This window comes from Lagenorhynchus albirostris, chromosome 1 (genome assembly GCF_949774975.1).
Source record: "Lagenorhynchus albirostris chromosome 1, mLagAlb1.1, whole genome shotgun sequence".
In the NCBI taxonomy this organism is placed as follows: Eukaryota; Metazoa; Chordata; class Mammalia; order Artiodactyla; family Delphinidae; genus Lagenorhynchus; species Lagenorhynchus albirostris.
The window spans coordinates 67,209,731-67,236,535 of NC_083095.1; the positions used below are offsets into that span (position 1 = coordinate 67,209,731).

Consider the following 26,805-nt stretch of genomic DNA (forward strand, 5'->3'; position numbering starts at 1 on the left):
ATGTTAAGACCTGTTTGTTTTTTCGATTGTCTTTTAAAAAAATTTTGTTTCTTTTAGTGTATTGAGAGTGAGAACACTTGGAGAGATTTAATGAAGACAGCTTTAGAAAATCTAATTGTACTTTTGAAGGATGAAAACACAATTTCACCATATGAAATGTGCAGTAGTGGCTTGGTGCAAGCGCTTCTTACTGTTTTAAATAATGTAAGTTTATGAAGTAGTACAGAATGAGGTATATAGTTAAAAAATATATTTTTAACTACACTTTGACAGAGCGAGATTTACTTTGTTTTTGTCAAGATGTATTAAAAACTGAGTAGTAAATGTTAACATTTATAATTTTTCCAGCCTTTCAAGTTTTATGATTAGTTTGAGCCAGTTGAATTAAATAATTGAGTTTATTTAGATTTTTTTGGTTACCTGATTATAATTTGTTCAAGATTTGTTTGAACAAAACACTTGCTTGTAGTAGCCTAAGAGTTAACATTATTCACTGCTGTGATTCCCTCATAACATAAAATGGAGTTAGTCTATAGGCCTTTTTAAACACCTAAAATATTTGCATAAAATTAATTTATGAGCATTGGCAATTTAGGAAGTTTATGTGAATATTTGACAAGTATTTGCTAATAACCTTATATTTCTCTTCGATTTAGACTGCATTACTATCTCTTTATTGTGATAAAATTTTTTCCTTTATTTTAATGAAAGGTGTGTATCTATATACACCCCCACACACACTTATATTTTAACAAATTCTAACAGAATAAATTATGAAAAGTGAAGGTTTTCTCCCCATTTTAGTTCTGTTTGCCATTTTAATTTCTTGATCTTAATCATTGTACTTTAACTGCAGTGTCTCGTGTTTCCTTCATTATTTTTACCATTTATATTCTCATTTATTAAAATTATATTGATATAGCATCACTTAGTAGTATCTATGAAATCATTGTTTTGATATACCAGTCATATTTTTTCTAATACTAATTAATGTAAATAGTACTGTTAAAATGCAAAATGTTCATAAATAATCTGAAATTACCTTGCATACCACTACACTTTGAGAAAAGGAGTATAATTGCCACTTCATTATGAACACTGAAGATATTAGCCATGATCTACTAGTCATATAATGAAAAGAATTTTAATTGAAAGAAAATAATGATTTCACTTACATTGTATTGATAATTTTGTAATATATTAATATTCATCTTGCAGAATGTGTTTTGATAAATTTCAGTAACAGCCCTAAAACTTTTTTTTTCCTTTTTTTTTTTTAGAGCATGGATTTAGATATGAAGCAAGATTGTAGTCAACTGGTAGAAAGAATAAATGTTTTTAAGACAGCCTTTAGTGAAAATGAAGATGATGAAAGGTAAATCCCCAAATTTCTTTTAATTTGATGTTTGCAGTGTTTGCAAGTTGATAGCTTTCCTTTAAAATAGAGCCTAGTATAGTGTTTATACACAAAGTAGGAACTTTTTTATTCAGTACAAAAGTAGCTTATATTATAAATAGATAAAAAAGGAAAGATTTTTAAAGTATTTTTTAATCTAATGGAATAAAAGGAAGATTACATGTCTGCTGTGAATGCAACTGACCTCTTATTTTAAATTAGATAATCTTTAAGATACAAGTGGAAATTTGAACACTGATTAAATATTTGTTGATATTAAGTAGTAATTGTTCATTACCTTTTAGATGTCACAATGATATTATTTTATTTTTTAAGAATCCTTTTGTAGGGGTACATACCCAGAGTATTTCTGGGTGAAATGATATGTTATTTGGCATTTTCTTTTTTTTTTTTATTTTTTATAAATTTGTTTATTTTTATTTTTGGCTGCGTTGGGTCTTTGTTGCTGCCTGTGGGCTTTTTGTAGTTGCAGTGAGCTGGGGCTACTCTTCGTTGTGGTGCACGGGCTTCTCATTGCAGTGGCTTCTCTTGTTGTGGAGCGTGGGCTCTAGGTATGTGGGCTTCAGTAGTTGTGGCTCATGGGCTCTAGAGCACAGGCTCAGTAGATGTGGAGCACAGGCTTAGTTGCTCCGTGGCACGTGGTATCTTCCCAGACCAGGACTTGAACCCTGTGTTGGCAGGCACATTCTTAACCACTGTGCCACTAGGGAAGTCCCCTGGCATTTTCTTTGAAATATACAGGAAGGCGAGAAATGGATGGGGATATAGATAGAAATCAATTGGCTATTAGTAGGTAATTGTTGAAGCTGGGTCATGAGTTGATGAAGGTGCATTTTACTATTTTATTACTTTTGAATGTGATTGAATTTTTAAAATAATAAGTGAAATTCAATTAATTCCATTAATTTTAAATACCATTTTAAATGAGTGCATATTACATTATATGGATATATAATAATTTATTGAAATAGTCTATTAAACATATTGGCTGTTTGCAAATTATTACTAATACTAAAATGTAAGTATCTTGGTGGAAACATCTTTTTACATAAATTCCTTTAAATTGTACTACTGAGTTATTGATGATGTTTTAAAGGTTTTTGATATAAATTGTCATGTTGTTTTCCAGAAATATTATACCAGTGTTGCCTTGCCAACAATACTGTCATTTTCAAAACTTTGCTGCTTTATATATTCTTTTATATGTATCAGATATTATATAATAAAATTGTTTAAACTTTAAAAAATAAATTACATGTTAAATTATACATTACTTTTTTTTTTTTTGCGGTACGCGGGCCTCTCAGTGCTGTGCTGTGGCCTCTCCTGTTGCGGAGCACAGGCTCTGGACGCGCAGGCCCAGCGGCCATGGCTCACAGGCCCAGCCGCTCTGCGGCATGTGGGATCTTCCCGGACCGGGGCACGAACCCGCGTCCCCTGCCTCGGCAGGCGGACTCCCAACCACTGCACCACCAGAGAAGCCCAAATTATACATTACTTTGAATGCAGTTGATGAACATTTCATAAGAAAAATGAAATATTTTATTAAGTGAAGAAATTGAGTTATAAGATTATTTTTGCTTACTCTAATACAAAATTAGACTTCTCTTTGCATTAATAAAGAAAGTAGGGGGTCTGTATGAGGTTGGTTATTACAGTTTCTTTATGAACTTTAGCATGAACTTATATAAAAGCTCTTAACGATTATTTTTTTTCCTAGTCGACCAGCTGTTGCATTAATCCGAAAGTTAATAGCTGTACTAGAATCTATTGAACGTCTACCTCTCCATTTGTATGATACACCAGGATCCACTTATAACCTCCAGGTAACCATGGAAAATGCAGTTGCTGTTATTGCTGAATGCATTTAGGAGCAGGCTTAGATAGTTTTCTTTAAAAAAACAAAACCAAAAAACTTTTATATTTTATTAAAGAACGATTGTGCTTAATCATTAAAGACTTTAACCTTTAATGACATTTGATTGTTCTTTTTAATGACTCTTGAATGTATTGGTATTTTAATGTTTATTTTAGGTTTTAAATCATATTTGGTAGGTCATATTTGGCGAAAGACACCTTATCAGTGGGAAAGCAGTAAAGAGAGTCCTTCTGTTCTAGAATTATGAGTTAAGTCCCTTCGTCTCTGAGTGTATCTCAACATATGAGAAAATGTGAAAATATTTTAGGCACAGGTTTTTTTTCTTGCTTTCTGTATGTCATTGTTTAGAACCAGATGGCCTTCCTTAGCTATTTCTATTGATTTTTGATATCTGTCATTATCACATGGTTTTATAAAAAACCTGTTTTCTTCCTGAGTGTCACTCACTTGGTTGACATTCTGATTAATTCATTAAATTATTCTTTTGTTAGCATCTAGTATCCAGATATTAACAGACAAAACAAATAATTCTTACTGCTAATATTCCAAAACAGATCTTTATCACATCTTCTGTAGGTTACTTTGGTATTTTCTAGCATGTTCTTTGGCCTTGAATCTTGCCTTTATTTGATCTATCCTGCATTCCACTGTATCAAATAGTTTCTTTTAAATATGGCCTTTAATAAGTGACTAAAACTATTTGCAATAACAGTGCCTACTCAAGGCAAAAAACTTACCATATCTCCAAGAACCCAGTAGTGTTACCAAAGCCAACTAGACTCCCAGACTAGAAAGCTTGTTCATAGAGTTACAGTATAATTAGTATATCTGACATGATGTATATATTAAACAAGATGTAGAGGTCTACTTTGTGCTTTACTTCAGATAGAATAATATAGAGGAACAAGGGGATTTTTTGGTCTACCCTTTTAAAGGTTTTATCCTTGATAGATGAATGACTCAAAGACTGGAAATTCCCCTGCTTATACTTTTACAGTCCTAGGAGCATCAACATCTTTTATTATACGTATCTCATTTTAGGAGACTGTGCAAGATACAAAGATAGGAAGGCTGGGAATATGCCCCCTGGTAATTTTGCAGTCTGAAATGCTTTCCAAATGTACATGTAAATATTTAATTATGTGTCTAAAGGAATTAGTTAAGATTTATACAGAAATGAAGCACATACTTGTTTTATTTACTAAAGCATATTGGATTGGAAGCTATCTTGTATTTTTTTAAGTTTATTAGCCATAGATTATTTAATATATTCTAGCTTTAAAAGCATAAGTTAATTAGCTACTTTTTATAACTTACTTGGAAAATTGCAAGTTATCAGTTAGGGGTTGTAATATTTCTATTAAGTGTTTCAGAATAATTTTATTTAAACCATGTATGTTTGAAGTTGTTTAGAAATTCTAAGTAAATTTCTTTGTTTCTTTCTTGAAAATATTATTCAGTGGACCTCTTTTAAAAAAAAACATTTAATAGAAAACAGACATTGATCCTTCCTTTATGGTTATACTTTATAAATCTCAATTGCTGTGTTATGTAACATTTTTCATTTTCAAAATTCTAAGAAAACAATATTTTCTGAAGCATTTTGATCATTTCTGTGTAGATACTTACAAGAAGATTAAGATTTCGGTTGGAACGTGCACCTGGTGAAACTGCATTGATAGACAGGACCGGCAGGATGTTGAAGATGGAGCCCTTAGCTACAGTTGAATCTCTAGAACAGTATCTCTTAAAAATGGTGAGTTTGTGGCAAGGGAATGGTGAAATAAGCATTCTTTGCTGTGGTTTAGGCCTTTAGAAAAGTGGTTTGGGAAGTATTTTTCCAGAGTTACAGTAATAGAGTTTGACCTAGTAATTCCATTTTAGAAAATAATCTTTATACACTCTAAATGGTTTCTTCATAAAGATGTCTATTATAGTTATTTTTAATACTCAAATAGTGAACAAAACCTTAATGCTAATCAAATAAAGGAATATCAAGTTGGTAATTACTTCCATTAATTTGAATATTATATAGCTATAATATATACAGACGGATAGGAGAAAAATGTTTTTGTAAAGTTTGATCAAGACTTTGTTTTATTCTATCTATTGAAATAATAGACTAAAGAAATACTCTCTGATATTAATAGTGGGGTGCTATGATTATGGAATTTTCTGGGTTTTTTTTCTTTTTCAAATATTCTTAAATGAATATTGATTATAAAATAATTCACATTAAAGGGATAGGAACCAAATGGGCACTGCATTTCAAAATATCATAATTAAGGTGTCTTCCATATTTTCTTTGGTTAGGTAGCAAAGCAGTGGTATGATTTTGACCGATCTTCATTTGTTTTTGTTCGAAAATTAAGAGAAGGCCAAAATTTTATATTTCGGCACCAGCATGATTTTGATGAAAATGGAATCATTTACTGGATTGGGACAAATGCCAAGTAAGTCATTATTTAATGTTGGTTGAAAACATTCACCTGGAAAAAGAATTCTAGGTAGTAGAATAAAATTAACCACTCTGAGTATCCTGCAGTTTTAGGAATTTCGTCTTTTAGGTTAAATTTAAGACCATCCAAATTACTTTTTATGAAGAAAAAAATACCTAAATTGTTAAATGTAGAATTTTTCTTAATTAATATAATTTTATGTGGATAAAAGCTAGTCTGAGCAAATGCAGTTATTTTAATAGTATTAACTGTTAACACTGATTAAGAGTATTTTCTTTGTTTTTGTGTAGAACTGCATATGAATGGGTTAATCCAGCTGCTTATGGACTTGTAGTAGTAACATCATCAGAAGGAAGAAATCTACCTTATGGCCGATTAGAAGACATATTAAGTCGTGACAATTCAGCTTTAAATTGTCATAGCAATGATGATAAGAATGCCTGGTTTGCCATAGATCTGGGTCTCTGGGTGGTACCATCAGCATATACACTTCGTCATGCTCGTGGTTATGGAAGGTCTGCACTGAGAAATTGGGTTTTCCAGGTATCCAAAGATGGACAGAACTGGACTTCTTTGTATACCCATGTTGATGACTGCAGTCTCAATGAACCAGGGTTAGTTGAGGAGTCTTTGTAAATTGGAAAATTCAGTAAAGAGCTTTGTTTATTTTTAGAACTGTATCCTCCTAGAGCTCTCTTTTTTGTAAGATACTGAAACAAGATTTTCTTTCTAAAAATATCACTTGATACCGTCATTTAGGTATTAAAATTTTGAAATACTGACTTTGTCAAAACCATCAAATGCTTTAAACATTAGTAGAAGCTGAGCTTACTTATTTAAAAAGAAGTTGATATATAGCTGTATGTGTGTATATATAGCACACTGATAAAAACCAAAAAAAATGGAGTTAACTTTTACTAAACTCTCCATTTATTCACATAGTATATGTGAATGTTTGACAAATTAACAGTGACTATTGATTTTTCTTATTTTATGTATCTGTTTTCCTAAATTTTATATATTGATCATATATATTTTTTTAAGGACAAAAAGCATTATATTTCTAAAAAATTTAGTTCTAATAAAGTTTAATTGTACATTGTGGCACATTTTGAGGAGTAGAGTGTAGAGTTAAATTACTTTTCTGTATGTGATGTAGTATGGAAGGAGCTTCTTAACATTATGATTAATAGGTAATATTTTCAAGCTTTAAAGTTAATATTTTAGTATATCATTTAAAATTTTGCAAAAATTTAAAAATGTTTTTCATCATAAAAACATTGTTATTCATAAAATTTCTGGTCTTGTTTCTTTGTATTTTATTATTCATAAGTCATTTAGTGTTATGAGTCAAATTAATAATATACATTTACACATTTCATTTTTAATTTATTTTCTTTACTGCTATTTTTCTCCTTTGATTTCTTGATTCTTGTGTAACAAACCATTGACTGAACATGAAAGTTAGTTTACTTTTCATATAGTTTTCTGTTATGTAACAAAATCTTCACCACCTTAAACATCTTTTTCATATGTTTAAAACATTACATAATATTTTCCCTAACACATTCACAGGTCAACAGCCACCTGGCCTCTTGATCCACCGAAGGATGAGAAACAAGGGTGGCGACATGTGAGAATTAAACAGATGGGGAAGAATGCTAGTGGCCAAACCCATTATCTCTCACTATCTGGATTTGAACTGTATGGCACTGTAAATGGAGTATGTGAAGATCAGCTAGGTAAAGAGATGAGAGTAGGTTTTTCTAACTTACTAAAACAATTATATTTATAAAAAGCGACTTTGTTTATATTTCTCTAATTTCTGCCTTACAGGAAAAGCAGCTAAGGAAGCAGAAGCTAACCTTAGAAGACAGAGACGTCTAGTACGCTCCCAGGTACTGAAGTACATGGTTCCAGGGGCTCGTGTGATCAGAGGCCTTGATTGGAAATGGCGGGATCAGGATGGCAGCCCACAGGGAGAAGGCACCGTCACAGGAGAACTGCATAATGGTGAGTAGGTGCTTAGCATTTGTAGTGTAGAAATCGAGTATTTAAATAACAAAATATTTTTCTTTTGTTACTTTGGGGTAATTTATAAATTGACTAAATGTTCCAGGACTAAGTAGAAGAACTGATTTATTGGTTTTATGTTAAAAATGGGAAAAATCATTTATTTAGAAATAGGAAAAATTTTTAATTCTTAGGTTTTGACTCAAAACTTATTGCTAATATTTTGAAGTAATTAATAAGCTAGTATAAGGTGAATACCCTAAAGACACATTTTCTGCTGTTTTTATGTTTTTTTAGTTTATTATTCATAAGTTTCCATTGATTTTTATCTTAATTTCTTATGCTTTTCTTTAATTGTTGGCTTGACAAAAATCAGGGCAGAATTTTTTGTTCAATTATGAGTCACATAGAAGAAAAAGCATTAACATTTATAGTTAAATATTTTTCAGTAAAGCATCGAACAAAAATTGTAGACTTTTCATTTATTAGTTAACTATAAGATATTTCACAGTGTTTCACAGTCTACCAGTTTTTCCTTGGGGTAGGGGTTATTGTTTAAAATCAAGTTCATTTTTAACTTTTGATCTGTAGATTTTAAAGAAGTCCATACCCACTTAAATTGCTTTTAACTCCCAGAAGCAACTATAGTGGCTAGTTTTTTTTTTTATAACTTAAAAGACTCACTTATTAGTGGATAATTTGCCTAACCAGTAGTGGGTTCTTATGAATTTTGCCTAGCATTAAAAAAAAAAGAAGAGTAAAATGTTTATATTCTCAACTTACACCAAATATTGAAAGAGACATAATAAAAGTGACAATGCTTAGGAGAATGACTAACATTTGATATCTTAACTATGTGATAAAGGCATTTATTTACTTAAACTATTTTTGGTTTTATTACGCTTAAGATTCTGTTCCTTAAATTACGTTACTAAATGCATTTCTGTATAGTCATACCCTAATTGCAGATCACTGTCATGATAGCAGGTTTATAGTGAGTGAGCATGTACGTAGCTGCCAAAATTCATTAAAAAAAAATAATAGCTGAATAATAATAGTCCCATTCAACTCAGAAATTTCCAATATTCTTGTTTTTAGGCATCTTAATGATACTTAGTTAACAGTCTATTCCCCCTAAATTATTTGACTTTTAAGTGTGTGAGCTAGTTAGAGATATGTGAATATAGCGTATTTTTCTTGGGCGGGAGTCAAGTGAAGCAACTGGAATCTTAATTTCAGAATTTAGCATGTAAGAAAGGCTTATTTTACTGATTTGACAAATGTAACAAAGTCATACCTTAAAACCCTTATGCCATAGAGGGTTCTTAGCTTTCAAATACTGAAGCTAACCATTTCTAATAATGGCTAGTTATTACTAATTCTATCTTTTTATCTATCTTTTGAGTATAAGAGGAGTTCAGAGTTTTGTATCTTTACACTTATGGATAGTGTGTATGTACCCTTTCTGAGTGATCAGTTTAAACACATGCTCAAGCATAATATGAATGGTTTACAGTTTTGAGTTATTTTTCTGTGCTGTATCAATTAAAGCTCTTTCCTTTCTAAAGAATCTTTGTGTTGGTAGGAATACCCATTTTTTAATTTATTCCACAAATATGAGTGCCTATTATGTAAAGGTACTTCGTTAGACTTCAGATACACAATGGTCAACAAAAAAGTATGACCCCCTGCTTTCTGGGTAAAACAGATAAATTTACAGTTACAGATTTTGATAAGTACTATGAAATAAGTTATCAGTATATTTTGGGACCAGTTAATACAATACAAATGTAATTTTTATTTGGGATTGGGATATGTTTTTGAACTTTTCCTTTTCTCACGCTTTTCCATGTTGCAGAAGAGATAGTTAAATGTTGGTTCTTCAGAGGTTATTTCAGCATACAGAATAAATTGAGGCAATTGAAATGTCATCTAAACTAGATTATGTAGATTTGGGGCAGTCAGTTTCCTCTCAAACAACTTGTATGCAGATAATGCCCACAGGTAATTCAGTATTACTTAAACCCCTCTGAGCCTCATCGTACACTTATATGAACTGGGCATGTGTGTGCGTGCGTGTGCGCATGCACGGGAGTATGTGTGTGTATGGGTAAAGTACTTTTATTTAAACTTTATAAAGACTTAGCACTTTACAAAAATAAATATTTTTATATGTTTTTTTCCTCTGAAGTAGTAAGCTTATAGCACTAAAATAAGATTGTAAAATTTCTATTAATTTTCTAATAGGCAATTTGTTTTGTTTTTGGAAGTTAATTACCATTTTTAAAAAGAATAAGTATCATTTTCCAAGCATAAGTAAACATAGATTTAATATTGTTATTCTCGTTCTTTTCACGTTATTAGCTTTATCACATAGGTTCTATCTAATAAAAGAGCCTAGCATACTTTTAAAATTTTGGTTTTAGAATTTTCTGCGCTTATTCAAATTTATTAAACTTAATCATAAGAGAACCAAATAACCACTGAACTTTGAGAACACAACCGAAATGCTAACTTAGTGTTATTTGAACTATAGTGACCTAGAATTTCTACAGTGATATATGAATATTTTGTCTGTCAATTATAGGATTTAGCCCAAACTTAGAAATTAATGGTTAAGCTAGCACTTTTTTCTATAAATAACATTTGACCACATAATCATATTTAGCAACTGAAAAAGCTTTTACTTAGATTTCATCTATACTTGAAGTTGTAACATTTTACCATTTTTATCAGTCTTTTTACAATTTTTAACAGTTCTTCCCCTTAAAAGATACCCCAATAGATGTAAACATGACCCTTACATTAAGCATCACCAGAACAAACAGTTCAGAAATAAGAGAAATAGGAGGAAGGATTTAATTTTAGTTAGCAGACCTTAGATGACTAGAAATTCAGAGAAGTGCAGCACTGATGAAAAGCTGATCCCATATTGTGGAGCTACTGTCTGACACGCTCCTATCTGCTTTCTGCTGGGTCTCACAAACTCCTGTCCCTTTCCAGGCTGGATTGATGTCACCTGGGATGCTGGTGGCTCAAACTCTTACCGTATGGGCGCAGAAGGAAAATTTGACCTCAAGCTTGCACCAGGGTACGACCCTGATACAGTGGCATCACCCAAACCTGTTTCATCCACTGTTTCAGGCACAACGCAATCATGGAGCAGCTTGGTGAAAAACAACTGTCCAGACAAGACATCTGCTGCTGCAGGCTCCTCAAGTAGAAAAGGAAGCAGCAGTTCTGTGTGTAGCGTGGCCAGTAGCAGCGACATCAGCTTGGGTTCGACCAAAACGGAACGGAGATCAGAAATTGTAATGGAACACAGTATAGTTTCAGGAGCTGATGTCCATGAACCAATTGTTGTTCTTTCATCTGCTGAAAACGTCCCTCAAACAGAAGTAGGGTCATCTTCCAGTGCAAGTACCAGCACCTTAACAACGGAAATGGGAAGTGAAAATGCTGAAAGAAAGTTAGGCCCTGATAGTTCTGTTCGTGCTCCTGGGGAGTCTGGTGCAATATCCATGGGAATTGTTAGTGTTAGTTCTCCTGATGTTAGTTCAGTATCTGAGTTAACTAATAAAGAAGCAGCTTCACAACGGCCCCTTAGCTCTTCAGCAAGTAACAGACTATCAGTGAGTTCTTTGTTAGCTGCTGGGGCCCCTATGAGCTCTAGTGCAAGTGTTCCTAACCTGTCCTCAAGAGAAACATCTAGCTTGGAGAGTTTTGTAAGGAGAGTGGCAAACATAGCACGGACTAATGCCACGAACAACATGAATCTAAGCCGAAGCAGCAGTGATAACAACACTAATACTTTGGGGAGGAATGTGATGAGCACAGCAAGTAAGTGAGCTTTTCCTTATGGAACCCAATGCTTTTTCCACTCGGAGGGATGCAAAGTAGGATCTGTTCAAGTGGATTCTGGCTTCAGTTTTTAACTAGATCATTAACCATGTTAGATACAACTGTGTCAAATTTAGCACTTCAGGAATATGAGGTTAAGTTCTATAGAACTGTGATATTTTAAGAATTCTGATCAGGTGTGATAAAGAACCTCTTATTCTAAATAATAACACACTTCTGTTTTTCACTGTTCTGTGATAAATTGTTAAGTATGGTTGCAAGAGGAAATAGATGACTATTAAATATCATCAAAGTCAATTGAAATCAGAGCGTAATATTGGCATAGCTTTTACTTAGGTCCTGAATTGATATTAGCTTCTGAAAGTTTTTAATTCTAATTAAAGCTACCAGTGGGTCAAAGTAATTCCCTTGGAAAATAACATTGGGAGTTATTTCATTGCCTGTTTCACTTATTTAAAAAGCTAGGCTTAACATTTTGAAAAACAATAATGCTATAAAAAAAATAAGAATTTTTAGTTGGATTTCAGTTGGGTTCCCAAAGTTGTTGCTTTTCAGCCTTTTAATAATTGGTGTTTCATGACCTCATTCTTTTTCCTAAATATACAACGTAGTTTTTCTAAGGTTTATATAATCCTCCCTTTTTGTACTAATTTGCTTCATTTTTATCTTTAGCTTCTCCTCTTATGGGTGCTCAGAGTTTCCCTAATTTGACCACACCTGGTACCACATCAACAGTGACTATGTCAACATCCAGTGTCACTAGCAGCAGCAATGTAGCTACAGCAACAACAGCTTTATCAGTTGGTCAGTCATTAAGTAATACCTTGACCACCAGCCTCACATCCACCTCCAGTGAGAGTGACACAGGTCAGGAAGCAGAATATTCCTTATATGGTAAGTTATAGTTTACAATATTTAGATATTTGTATAGCGACGCTTTTATTACCTTTTTCTCCTTGGTTATTTTTAACCTTTGATTAGAAAAGGATAATTCTCTCTTCTTACAAATGTGGCAGCTTCATATATGATGAAAAAACTCACAGTGATATGCAGGACTGTTAAGAAATTATCTGATTGTAAAAGACGTCTAGGAACTTTTTGTGTGTCATCCTTTTTTTGCCTTTTGTCACTAGTGAAGTTTTATTAGAAGAACCATAGTAACAGAGATATTTGATACCTTTATCAGAGAAGAAAGAGTGTGATAGATTAATAAGCTTTGTAAATTGATAGTTCCTGTATGTTGTAATGTAAGAGGAAAAACTCTCCTGTGTGTCTCCTGTACTTTTAATACTCATAGAATGCTTCACTTCTGGCACGTCGTTAGCACCAGATGTGTGTGAACTTTTCCCACATCAGCTCAATGTCTTAAAATTTAACTCAATTCTGACACTACCTACCTACCTGGAGATAGTATCAGATCCCGCAGGTTAAAGTCTTAGTTCCACAACACTAATCACAAGTCCAGATTGTCATCTGTGCTTCTGACTGACTGGCTATAAATTGGAAGTTTCCATGATTCCATCTTTGGGTTGGATTAATTTGCTAGAGTGGCTCACAGGACTCAGGAAAACATTTTATTTACTGGGTTACTGGTTTATTATAAAAAGGATATATAGGGAATTCCCTTGCGGTCCAGTGGTTAGGACTCTGTGCTTCCACTGCTGAGGCCCGGGGTTCGATCCCTGGTTGGGGAACGAAGATCCCACAAGCCACGTGGTTCGGCCAAAAAAAAAAAAAAAGAGAGAGAGATATAACTCAGAACAGCCAGGTGGAAGAGATGCATAGGGTGAAGTCTGGAAGGGTCCCAAGCACAGGAACTTCTGTCCCCATGGAGTTTAGGGACCCTCCTGGTCTGTCAGTGTGTTCATGTCCACCAACCTGGAAGCTTTCTGAACCCCAGCCTTTTGGGTTTTTTTTTGAGGCTTCATGATTTACGCACCATTAATTAAATTATTGGCCATTGGTGATTCAACCTCCAGCTCCTCTCCTCAGAGGTCTAAGGGGTGGGATGAAAGTTCCAACCCTCTACTTGTGGTTGGTTCCACTAACAACCAGTTCCATCCCTAGATTACCTTAGGGCTTTTTAAAAGTCTCATCAAACCAACTCTGGTTATGAATAACAAAAGACACCTCTATTGCTCTTATCTCTTAGGAAATTCCAAGAGTTTTAGGAACTCAGTGCCTAGAACAGAGGCGGAAGACCAAATTTATTTTATTGTAAATCACAATATCACAACTATTACCAAAGTCTTTTGGGAATTATTCTTTATTTAGGTAACATTTGAATTTTTTTCAGATGAATTAATTTTGCTTAGGGGTTTTATACATTATTATAGCTTCCATGGTATGTAGTCAGTGATAAAACCGTTTGATTCAATTAAAATATATGTTTTTGATCATCTTATTTTATCTTATTAGAAAAGTAAAACTTTTTATAGAAAGGAAATATAGAAGCAGATAAAATCATCTAGTTCATACCTTCCAGAGACAACCACTGTTGACATTTAATACATATCATTTGATATATATGTTCTTCTGGTTTTTGTTTTTTTAAACAAAAAGGGATTCTGTCCTTTGCAGAAAGCTCTTTTCACTCAGTACGTTGTGAAATATTTTCATATTGTTCGATGAGTTTCTACAACATATGAAATGGCTGCCAAATATTCCTCTGTTTGTATGATCGTTATTTAATAAATCCCCCATTTTGGATATTTAAGCTACAGCTTTTCAGTACCATCAACACTGTTATGAATGAGCATCCTTGAATTGTATTTTTGTGTATTTCCTTAGGGTAAATTCCTATTGTTTTAGAATACCTTTTATCATACACCCTTGATCACCTGTTCTTTTTTCAAAATTACTTTCGTTAATTTAAAATAAAAGAAAATTTATGTGAAGATATATTTTAAGTACTATTTTATGTATACATCATTTTAATATGTTTTCCTCTTCTTTTCTGAGACTGGCCTCTCCTATTCCAAGCCAGGAATTGCATCTGATGTTCTATGGTTTTAGGAAAAGTATTACATCTCTCTGTTTCTACTTTAGCTATTAAATATGTATATGGTAAAATGATGATGATTGTTACACCAAAGTATTGTAAATTCACTGAATAAACTTTTCTACTTTCGTTTTTCTCATGGAGGCCTTCTGCTTCTCCCTGTTAATATGTTAACTTTAAGCTTTAGTTCTAAATCATGTGACGGTTAAGAAAGTTGTGGGTATGCTAGTGGGAAAGAATATTGAAGAGTTAGGGCTACTGGTTGCCTTTTAAAAATTATTCTTTGGTGGTTAAAATTTCCTTTTCTACATTTCTAAAACTGGAGGACTCTTTGAGTGCTGCTATATGAAGGATCAGAGTAACATCTGCCTTATAAAATAATTTCTATATATGCAAACTTTGAGGGAAATGATTTGATTCTGTAATATGGTCAAATATATAAAATAAGGAGCTTTTTGAAAATATATGTATATATAATATTCTTATACTCTGATAAAAAAAGGGAAGATGAGTTAAACAAACCTCTGACTTCAGTGAATTGTAACATATAGGAGGTGGAATTTATATATACATATATATATTTTTTCCTTTAAAAATAAACCAAAAAGTGGAATTGATTTATTTTGTATACTACCACATCATGTTCATGAGAACCACTGCCTAAATTGCAGGATGGCACTTTACGTATGTTAGGGGTAATATATTTTGTCAAATTTAAGATGCCGTTAATTATGATTATCTTATGTCACTAAGGAAAAAATGTTGCCAATTTAGCTGTGAATATTCTGAAATCAGAATATGTCTCATAAGCAATGGCAAGTCACAGTAAAAGGCATTGAATTCTTAGTCCTATATAATTATTAGACTTAAAAAATTATATTTGGTTCAGAAATTTACAAATGCAAGTTTCTACTAAATAATTATAAATTGTTTTCTGGATGTTTTTTTGGAATATAGAGTATATACTACTATACTGTCTTCTTATCCATAGAAGTTTTTTTAATTCCAGATCCAGTAAAAACTTACCTTGTTTTAGACCCATTATTCCTCTTTTTGTTTTCAGTTCCTGTGGGGAACAGTTTCTCAGCATCTTCATTGATGTGGGGCAATGTAAATTTGACCTTCTCTTTACTGAAGGGTGAAGGGAAGAGATCCTAAGAAGGAGGGAGACAAAAGGGATTCAAGTTTATTGAACTTTTTTATGTGCTAGATAATTTGCATAATATGAAAGATGGTACCTAACATTATTCCATAGTAAATAGACATTATCTTTAAGTAGTCATTATCATTAAGTATCTCCCCAGTCACATAGATAAACTCAGGTCTCTCTGATCGACTTAATTCTGTTTTTTTCCCTCATAAGATCTTTCACAGTTTATATTTATGTGTTCATTTGTTTACCTTTAAATGCCTCTCTGCCCTGTAAACTCCATGGGGGCTCAGACCCTGTTTATTTTGTTTACAACTGCATATACCTGGTGGCTAATGGAATTCGTGGCACATAGTAGGTACTCAACAGATAATTGTTGACAGAGCGAATGATTCCAGTGTTCACTTTCCACGTTTTATGTTTCCTGTGACTTGTGCAGAGAATAATGATAGGATTGTTTTTATTTTTTAACATACCCCATATTGTTGACCTTTTTAAAAATGATTTTGTAGATACAGACTTAGTTTATGACCATCCTTTATCCCATGTTGTTTTCTGCCATGCTTGTGACTATTTACCATTGTTACTCATCCTTTATGTGTGGTGGTAGAAGAGTGTCAGTACTAGATGTGGCCTTTATACTTGTCCCTTTGGCATTTTACCTCTGTATTATAAAATCAATACACGGGGCTTCCCTGGTGGCGCAGTGGTTGAGAGTCCGCCTGCCGATGCAGGGGACACGGGTTCGTGCCCCAGTCTGGGAAGATCCCACATGCCGCGGGGCGGCTGGGCCCGTGAGCCATGGCCGCTGAGGCTGCGCGTCAATGGGAGACGCCACAATAGTGAGAAGCCCGCATACCGCAAAAAAAAAAAAAAGAAAAATCAATACGCAAAGTTACTTTGTTATGCTTTGTTAATTCTGTTAAGAGGAAGATCGTTGGCTTTGTTTTCTAGATTTCCTTGATAGCTGCCGTGCCAGTACTCTGCTAGCTGAGCTAGATGATGATGAGGACTTGCCGGAGCCAGATGAGGAAGATGATGAAAATGAAGACGACAATCAGGAGGACCAAGAATACGAGGAGGTTATGGTAGAGAGAGTCCCCCATTCTCTCAACTAAGACAGGATGTTAATAACTGAAATGAGGAGAGGAAAAGCAAAGTCCTGGTTAAACTTTGAAGCAAGCGATGTGGCACCAGTATGAAAAATGTGGTTAATTAAGAAAAGCACTTTTAATCTGAGCATTTATGACATTTTTTGAAAGAAAATAAATTGGTCATAGTTGAAAAACACTATATCACATCTGATGTTTTCACAGGTTTTAAAGTGTGAAGAACTGCACTAATCCTAAAGAATATAATTTTCACGGTTCTTCCACAATAGTTATACTTAGAAATTTTTGGTACCTACTGTTTTGTAAGCAGTATCTGCATGTTATCTCATCAGTCCTTACACAGAACCTATGAGACAGAGACATAGAAAACATAATTTGCCCTTATTATTTAGAGTTAAGTAGAAAAGTAGGACCCAAGCTTAGGCAGTATGATCCAGAAATCTTAGTGTTTGATAACTGTGATTGTCTTCAAATTGAACTATTGCCTGAAAATGCCTTTTATTTTAACTTCTTGTATAATTTTTATTTCCCTTTATAAAATGTTACTAGATTAAAACATGTTTTTTCATAAGTTGAGTTATAGTGGGGTGGAGAACTCCAAAAAATGCTTTTAGTATATCTTGCTTAGAAAACATATAGAATATTAGCACATTTCTTGTGAAGGTTAGTATATGATGCATGATGAATTTAAAACATTCACTTTGTAACTTTTATGTACATGGCTAATGAATATGAAGTTTTCTAATGACAGTTTTGGTAATATAGGTTTATAGTTCAGGTCAAGGCTGAATAGAGATATATATGGGTCAGATAATTAGACATGTCTCTTTACATTTTCTGTATCAGATTCTGAGACGTCCATCCCTGCAGCGTCGAGCTGGCTCCCGCTCTGATGTAACACACCATGCTGTCACCTCACAGCTACCACAGGTCCCAGCTGGAGCGGGGAGCCGACCTATTGGGGAGCAGGTAATATCTTCATGTTTACGTTCTCTACAGTGTATTTTTTTCCCTTTTCACAGTAAAGCACAAACTAAAATGCCTAGAAAAATATACAGCAGGGGCAGGGTGAGGGCAGGAAGCTACTAAATAGAGTTAACAAAAAGAAACTTGCCCAACTGCTTGGGTTCCATAGTCCAGATAGAGTCCATGATTGCTCTACCATAATGCATACAGGAATTTCTTACTTGAAACCTGCTCATCTTGGCCTTTGGGTGGCAGTAAACATATACTAAAATGGTTAATAGCTACTTTCTAAGTTTTCATAGTAGAGTAATAGAAGTATTAGTCTATTAACTAACATTTATCATTAATTAGGTGCTAGGCACTGTTTATGTATATTAACTAATTCGGTCCTTTCAACAACCCTTTGGGTTTTCACCTGAAAACCCAATTTTCAGGTGAAGTGATTGACCTTGGAGAGGCAGCAGTGAGCCGTGGCTTGAAGCAAGGTGTTAGTTCCCTGCCCAGGAATTGAACCTGGGTAGCCTGGATGAAAACCAGGAATCCTAGCCACCAGACCAGCAGGGACTAGAAGCTAGAAGCAAATTTTCCCTGGCTCTTGCCCCCGTTGAAAAATGCATTTCTTAAGGAGGCAAAAACTGTAAAAACAGGTACAAAGTTTATTATTAGAGACACAGCAGACAAGTGGGAGAGAACACAGAGAAACAGTTTGTTTAATTAAGACAGAAGCAAGGCAGAGATTCACACCTGGAGAGAAAGGGTGTGGGCATCCCCCCTAAAGTCCCCCCTCTTTAAAGTAGTAAATCGGTGGTTAAGTCATTTATATAGGGCAGGTCTTCCGGGTCTTTGTTTATCCTTAGCCAATTACCTGGTTTCTGTTTCCACACCTGCCCTGCCCTAGGGCCCTCTCCAACATGTGTGTGCTACTTTTTTCCAAGATGGATTCCAGCCCAGAGGCCTATGGGGGGCCTTGGCATCACATATTATGGGGTGGTGCCTCCTCATCACATATTATGGGGTGGTGCCTCCTCCTTTTTGACCCCCAAGGAGCCTTTCTGCGCATGTGCAGTGTCTCCCTTGCCCCAAGGATGGGAAATATGTGACCTCTTGATCTTCACTCAAACAGGGATTAGCCCCTCTCTGTCCCTGCTGTGACTGTTATCTTAGAGTGTCCTCAGGAGACAAAGCCTGGATATTTACCCTGTTTCTATTGTTATTTCTGTTTTGAATTACAAACAGGAGGCTGGTTTTAAATATCTAACCTTGAAGCCCACCTATCTCCTGTCTCAGGAATTGCAAACAGGAGGCTAGTTGTAAGTGTCCAGCCTGAAGCCCGTCTTTTTCTCGTCCCAAGAAATGTAAACAGGAGACCAGTTTTAAATGCCTAGCCTGGAGCCCATGTATCTCCTGCCTCATGATTACTAAAGATCACACATAGAAGTTTTGGATCCAGGATAAAAACCCAGACATTCTGGTTCCAGAGCTGTCAAATGTCAGTTTGATTTGTTATAAAGGTTAATTTCAATTAAGTGTTCAAAATATGGGGGGTCTATATGTGTACATTTAAGTATATAGATAATTCTTATTTAAAAATTACTACATCAGACATTTACAATATTTACAATTCGTTGATCTCTTTTTTGTTGATACAAAAAGTGAAGGAGAGGAGAAAATGTTCCTTAAAAAAACTTTTATAATGGAATTTTTCAAACATGCTAGAAGTAGAAAGAATAGTGCAATGAATCCCCAAGAACCCATCATTTGACAGATCAACACTTTGTCGAACTTGTTTGAACTATTTGCCCCATAGTAATTTAAAGCAACTTCCAAGCACTGTATCTGTTTTGTATGTAATTCAGTATGTAATACAGTTTATACTTTTTTAAAAAAAACAGCCTATTTATAAATAATTATACATTCACAGGAAGTTGCAAAGATCGAAGGGTCCTGTGTGCCCTTTGTCCAGTTTCTTCCAGTGGTTACATCTTACATAATTAGAGTACAGTATCAAAACCAGGAAGCTGGCATTGGTCCAATGTGTGTGTATGGTTCTTTGTCATTTTATCACATGTATAAATTTGTGTAACCATCACTAAAGCTACTTATCTTTTTTTGACTTTTCATTTAGCTTTATTACCAGATGTGTGACTCTTGAAATTTTAACCATACAGTGACTTACTTTTCATAAACTTAAATCAGTAAGAAATTTATGTATCTACATGTTTGGCTTATATTGTGCTTAAGAAATATGGTTGAATAAGAACATGTAATACCTATAGAGAGAAGTATTTGACATATACCTTATTTTATAGATAGCATATCACTTTAGCAATAATGAAGAGTTTTACCTTTTAATGTTTGTACGTGGAATTTTATTTTAATAGGAAGAAGAAGAGTATGAAACTAAAGGGGGACGCCGGAGAACATGGGATGATGATTATGTACTAAAGCGGCAGTTTTCAGCTTTGGTTCCTGCTTTTGATCCTAGACCTGGTCGTACTAATGTCCAGCAGACAACTGATCTAGAAATTCCACCCCCAGGTATACTATATTTTAGTTTTTGTGATTTAATTTTAATAGGTACCAAATAAAGTAGTACTGTATAGTTTTTTTTGTTTGTTTTTGTTTTTGTTTTTGCGGTACGTGGGCCTCTCACCGCCGTGGCCTTTCCCACTGCAGAGCACAGGCTCCGGACGCGCAGGCCCAGCGGCCATGGCTCACGGGCCCAGCCGCTCCGCGGCACGAACCCGCGTCCCCTGCATTGGCAGGCGGACTCTCAACCACTGCGCCACCAGGGAAGCCCAGTACTGTATAGTTTTAAAAAGTAGGGTACTACTTGTATATGCAGGTTATAAGTAAAAGGTTTCAGGAGAAACTATATATCAGCCATGCATCCTTAAAAAAAATACAGACTTTTTTAAAAGGAGCAAATTACAGTATTTTATTTTATTTTTCATTGAAGTATAGTTGATTTACAATGTTGTGTTAGTTTCTGGTTTACAGCACTGTGATCCAGTTATACATATATGTATTCTTTTCCATATTCTTTCCATTATGGTTTATTACAGGATATTGAATATAGTTTCCAGTGCTATACAGTAGGACCTTGTTGTTTATATTTTATATGTAGTAGTTTGTATCTGTTAATCCCAAACTCCTAATTTATCCCTCCCCCACCACCTTTCCTCTTTGGTAACCATAAATTTGTTTTCTGTATTTGTGAGTCTGTGTCTATTTCATAAATAAGTTCATTTGTATCACATTTTAGATTCCACATTATAACTGATATACAGTATTTGTCCTTCTCTGTCAGACTTACTTCACTTAGTATGATAATCTCTAGGTCTGTCCATGTTGCTGCAAATGGCATTATTTCATTCTTTTTTATGGCTGAGTAGTATTCCATTGTGTATATATACACACCACATCTTTATCCATTCATCTGTCCATAGACATTTAGGTTGCTTCCATGTCTTGGCTATAAAATTATAGTATTTTAAAAACACACTGTGTTTTACATTTGTATAAACTTTAAAGCAAGGACTCATTTAAAGGTAGATAATTTGTGTTGTTTTCTACTGGATCAAAATTGCTAAGCATTACTCCCATGCAGCTTTTACTTTGAAAAGCTATATAGTGGTTTTAGTTATGGCCTCCAGAGTCAGTCAGCCTGAGTGCCAGCTCCATCTCTTACAACTCTATTTTGGGTGTGGTAGGCACACTAATGGCCCCCTCCCAAAGATATGTAGGTCCTAACCTCTAGAATCTGTGAATATGTCACCTTAACGTGAGAAAAGAGACTTTGTAGATGTGATTAAGGATCTTGAGATGGAGAAATTATCCTGTTTTTCTGGGTGAGCCCAATGTAATCACCAGTGCCCTCATAAGAGAGAAACAGGAGGGTCAGAGTCAGAGGAGATTTGACAACAGGAAGCAGCAATCACAGTGATGAGGGGCCATGAGTCAAGGAACATGGGAAGACTCTGGATGCTAGAAAAGGCAAGGAAATGGATTCTTCCCTAGAGCCTCCAAAAGGAACAAAGCCTTGCCCAACCCATTTTAGATTTCTGGCCTCTAGAATTATATTTGTGTTGTTTTAAACCACTCAGTTGTGGTAATTTGTTATAGCAGCAATAGGAAACTAATACACTGGGCAAATCCCCTAATCTGTGTAAGCCTGGCTTTCCTCATCTCTTATATGGGGAAAATAAAGTCCTTGTTTGATAAGGTAGTTACAAGGTTTAAATGAGGTGAGATATGTAAAGTGTCTAGCATGGTACCTGATGTGTGTCTCAATAAATGTCAGCTATTGTAATCAGTATATTATCCTTCAAGAAGACTTAAATGTTACTGTGGAGTGTACTTATTACTTGATAAAAAGATACCTATGTTAAATATGAACATAAGTACAGTTTATAGTATAATGTGAGGTATGTGATGTAGTATGATGGTGAGAATGAGTATGAATCAAGATGTTCCAAAGTCCCTTCAAAAAGGAAAACCTAGGGCTTCCCTGGTGGTGCAGTGGTTGAGAGTCCGCCTGCCGATGCAGGGGACGCAGGTTCGTGCCCTGGTCCAGGAAGATCCCACATGCCACAGAGCGGCTGGGCCAGTGAGCCATGGCCGCTGAACCTGCGCGTCCGGAGCCTGTGCTCCGCAACAGGAGAGGCCACAACGGTGAGAGGCCCGCGTACCGCAAAAAAAAAAAAGAAAACCTATTCTAGGGAGTATAAATAGGTACAGATTTTCGATAGAGTTCTTTAGCAATATATTTCATATTTTTACCACTACATATTGGTACTATAGAAGTATTGGCTCTGCACTCAGATGACTACAGAGGTATTCTTTAAAAACTGGAAATGACCTTCATTATATAATGGATATGGTTCAGTTAAAGTACAATGGGATGTCATGCAGTGTATAAAACAATACTTTATAAAACTATATCATGATATGAGGAAAAGATTCCTGAGATTAAAAAAAAGAGAGTACATCTCTAAATACGTATGAAACTAATTGTATTTGTGTGTATATGTGTGTGTTTACCTCATAACAGACTCATTCAATGCAAGCAAAAGGTTGATAAGTCTTTAACTGAGTATGTGGTTTTCTCTGTATGTAGTATTATTAATAATTTTAGTTTTCTCATTCATAAAAATAAAATGTTCTGAAATATACAATTCTCATGTATACCCTAATAAAAACTAGAGATTCTTATCATATGTACAAATTCTTCTCTAGTACACTGTCTTTAACCTAACTGTATTCTTCCCATTTTAAAAAAACAAAAATATTGAGGCCAGGAGAATCTTTTTTTTTTTAATAAGATTGACACTAGCTATAGGGTTTTTTTTAATACATAAATAAATATATTTATTTATTTTGGGCTGCATTGAGTCTTTGTTGCTGCGCAGGGGCTTTCTCTAGTTGCGGCGAGCCGGGGTGCATGTGTGGGCTTCTAGTTGCAGTGGCTTCTCTTGTTGCGGAGCACGGGCTCTAGGCACATAGGCTTCAGTAGTTGTGGCTTGCGGGCTCTAGAGCTCAGGCTCAGCAGTTGTGGCGCATGGGCTTAGTTGCTCCGCAGCATGTGGGATCTTCCCTGACCAGGGACCAGGGCTCGAACCCGTGTCCCCTGCATTGGCAGGTGGATTCTTAACCACTCTGCCACCAGGGAAGTCCCCAGGAGAATCTTAAGTAGCTGATATATGGCAGAAACGTTTAGATTTCATGTAACCTGTCTCTTGGTGCAGTGCTCTTTCTGGACTGCTTATTTTAGTGTAATTGTTTTTCATATCTTCCATATTTTTAGGAACACCTCATTCAGAGCTCTTGGAAGAAGTTGAATGTACTCCGTCACCTCGATTAGCCCTCACTTTGAAAGTAACAGGTCTTGGAACAACTCGTGAAGTTGAATTACCACTCACTAATTTCAGATCAACCATCTTTTACTATGTACAGAAATTGCTTCAGTTGTCGTGTAACGGCAATGTGAAATCAGATAAACTTAGGCGTATTTGGGAGCCAACATACACGTAAGAGATTTTAATTTAATGTTTTAAGTAGATATTTTCATAGTGTATGAGCCAAGAAATATTTTCTATATTTTGTATTATAGGAACAGAAAAGATTTAGTTCTCTTGGTTTACAGGAATAGATAAGAGCATTTCTGACTCCTGATGGAGAAAGGTTAAAGCTTACAACTGGGAGGAACTTTAGAAATAATCTAGACTAGCTCCTTATGTAATAATTGTTGAACTCTTTGACTGGGATTGTGTATGAAGTAGTAAATGTTTTCTGTTATTTGCTTTGGCGTCTGTGAGTTAAACCTACCTCTCTTTGTTCATTCATTTATTCATTCACTAAATAATATCAATGACCTTGGGCAAATTTATTTAACATTTTAGTACCTCGTTTTCTAATCTGTAAAATGAGAGTGGTTGTGAGGAATCAATGAATTAATATATGTAAAGTAGATTCAGTACTGTATGAGATGTAGAGGGTGCTCAGTAAGTATTACCTATAATAATATTTGTTATGTAATAATATAAATAATTTAATATAATTTAATATTATAAATAATTATATCATAGTCATCCTATGTAACTTCACTTTTCTTAGTTTATTTTTCCGATATTCTCTTAACGTCACTGATAATCTTAGATAATGTCCAATAAAGTAATCTAGGTTTTTCTGAGATAGAACAGAAGGTCTTCATGGCATTCTCGTCCTTCAGTTTTTATTGGAATATTAAATTTGATCTCAACCGCCTCTTGGTCCTTGTTATTCTTATCCTTCTTTCTATCTAGACACAGATGCAGACACATCTTATTTTATTTTTACAACAATGTATGAAAGTTATAAGAGATGGCATGTTACTTTATATCTTTAAAAGTTCTAGGTTTGATATATGCTTTTTCTTAATAATGCTCGATTTATAAACCATAACTCTTTCAGGAATATGATTTCCGCTATTCCCTATGTTTAACAAATGAATATTTTTTCTTATAAATTCTCCCTGAGTTCAGTATTTCATGTAAGCATATAGCTAATGAATGTCCTCATTCATACATGTTTTTAAAGAATTGAAGGCTTATTAGAAATAACCACAAATCATTTGATTTATGAATTAACTTGAATAATATCTTCATATTTAGAATTATGTACAGAGAAATGAAAGATTCTGACAAAGAAAAGGAAAATGGAAAAATGGTAAGTTATTTTTAGGAAATGAGTCTTGCTCTTGGCTACTTAGTAAAAGAAAAACTAACGCTGTGTTTCAATTGAACAATTAAGGGAGAAATCAGCAACATGGGATTTTTTTTTTTTTTTGCGGTACACGGGCTTCTCACTGTTGTGGCCTGTCCCGTTGTGGAGCACAGGCTCCGGACACGCAGGCTGAACGGCCACGGCTCACAGGCCCAGCCGCTCGGCAGCATGTGGGATCTTCCCGGACCGGGGCACGAACCCGTGTCCCCTGCATCGGCAGGCAGACTCTCAACCACTGCGCCACCAGGGAAGCCCAACATGGGATTCTTTAGATTAGGTTAAATGCATGATCTTAAAGCTACCTTATGTAATGCATGTGAAGTAGCATAAACTTTATAATCAGGAAAGGCCAACATTTCGTTTTTCCTATTGTAGGGTTGTTGGTCTATAGAGCATGTGGAACAGTATCTTGGCACTGATGAATTACCAAAGAATGACTTGATAACCTACCTGCAGAAGAATGCAGACGCCGCTTTCCTGCGCCACTGGAAATTAACTGGCACTAATAAAAGTATTAGGAAAAACAGAAATTGTTCTCAGCTCATAGCTGCATATAAGGTATATATTGGCATCAGAACACTATTTTGATTGGGAATGGCTTTGTGCTTTGCAGCTTTTTAAATATTCTTGAGGAAAAGCAGTTCATTGGGACATACTAAAAAAAAGAAGTTGAATTAACATTGTTAATATGACAATGCTAAAATTTCAAATATGGTTTGTGGCCTTGGATCTAAATACATAGTTTTAACTGTGGCTTTTAGTGGTTATATTTTGATAATTTTCTTGTTTAGAACAAAGCTTGGTTAAGCTTTGACTTGGATGATACTGTTTTTATTTTAAAAGAAGGCAATTCTTTGAAGAATTCCAGCCTTTTCACATTAATACTAATAGGATGATATATTGCTTTTCTTGAAAATGATTAATGGCTAGTTTTCCCAATTGTTTCTTTAGGATTTTTGTGAGCATGGAACAAAGTCTGGGTTAAACCAGGGGGCCATTTCTACTCTTCAAAGTAGTGATATTCTTAATTTGACAAAAGAACAACCTCAGGCCAAAGCAGGCAATGGACAGAATTCTTGTGGAGTAGAAGATGTCCTTCAGCTTCTGCGTATTCTGTATATAGTTGCAAGTGACCCTTATTCAAGAATATCCCAAGAAGGTCTGTAAGAAGCCTTGTTTCGTTTCTGTGGCATTTTTAAAAGCAAGTCAGTTTATATTTTTATTAATTTTATTACTTTTACAGAAGGTGATGAGCAGCCTCAGTTTACTTTTCCACCAGATGAATTCACTAGCAAAAAAATCACAACAAAAATTTTGCAGCAGATTGAGGTAATAAAACCAGATATTTGAACTCTTCAATCTGTTGGACTTTGAATGTATTGCCTCTCCTTCCTTTTCTACCTCACGCCATCTCTCCTGTTAAGAATTGACTCTTTTTTGTCTTTTTTCATAATTGCTTTAAGACATTGTTATTTGTTAATTTGCAGGAGCCATTGGCATTGGCAAGTGGGGCTCTGCCAGACTGGTGTGAACAGTTAACCAGCAAGTGTCCTTTTCTAATACCATTTGAAACTAGACAGCTGTATTTCACATGTACAGCATTTGGTGCATCAAGGTAGGAGGTGTATCATTTTACATTTTTAGAATAAATGTGTTTTTAAATGTTTTATATAAGCTCAAAATG

The 26,805-nt window shown here is 34.7% G+C and overlaps 1 protein-coding gene across 1 annotated transcript in view; it reads left to right on the top strand.

Annotated features, from left to right (window-relative positions):
- Nucleotides 1-26,805, top strand: part of HECTD1 (HECT domain E3 ubiquitin protein ligase 1) — an 89,599-nt gene that overhangs the window by 53,008 nt on the left and 9,786 nt on the right. Inside the window, exons 17-35 of the mRNA XM_060144085.1 lie at nt 58-204; nt 1,281-1,375; nt 3,138-3,243; nt 4,918-5,052; nt 5,610-5,749; nt 6,046-6,369; nt 7,331-7,497; nt 7,592-7,768; nt 10,772-11,608; nt 12,302-12,523; nt 16,735-16,868; nt 17,739-17,861; nt 20,240-20,396; nt 23,665-23,887; nt 25,010-25,064; nt 25,497-25,679; nt 26,073-26,280; nt 26,365-26,450; nt 26,609-26,736. Of these exons, the coding sequence (XP_060000068.1) occupies nt 58-204; nt 1,281-1,375; nt 3,138-3,243; nt 4,918-5,052; nt 5,610-5,749; nt 6,046-6,369; nt 7,331-7,497; nt 7,592-7,768; nt 10,772-11,608; nt 12,302-12,523; nt 16,735-16,868; nt 17,739-17,861; nt 20,240-20,396; nt 23,665-23,887; nt 25,010-25,064; nt 25,497-25,679; nt 26,073-26,280; nt 26,365-26,450; nt 26,609-26,736 (3,647 nt within the window). The remainder of the gene's footprint in view (nt 1-57; nt 205-1,280; nt 1,376-3,137; nt 3,244-4,917; nt 5,053-5,609; nt 5,750-6,045; nt 6,370-7,330; nt 7,498-7,591; nt 7,769-10,771; nt 11,609-12,301; nt 12,524-16,734; nt 16,869-17,738; nt 17,862-20,239; nt 20,397-23,664; nt 23,888-25,009; nt 25,065-25,496; nt 25,680-26,072; nt 26,281-26,364; nt 26,451-26,608; nt 26,737-26,805) is intronic.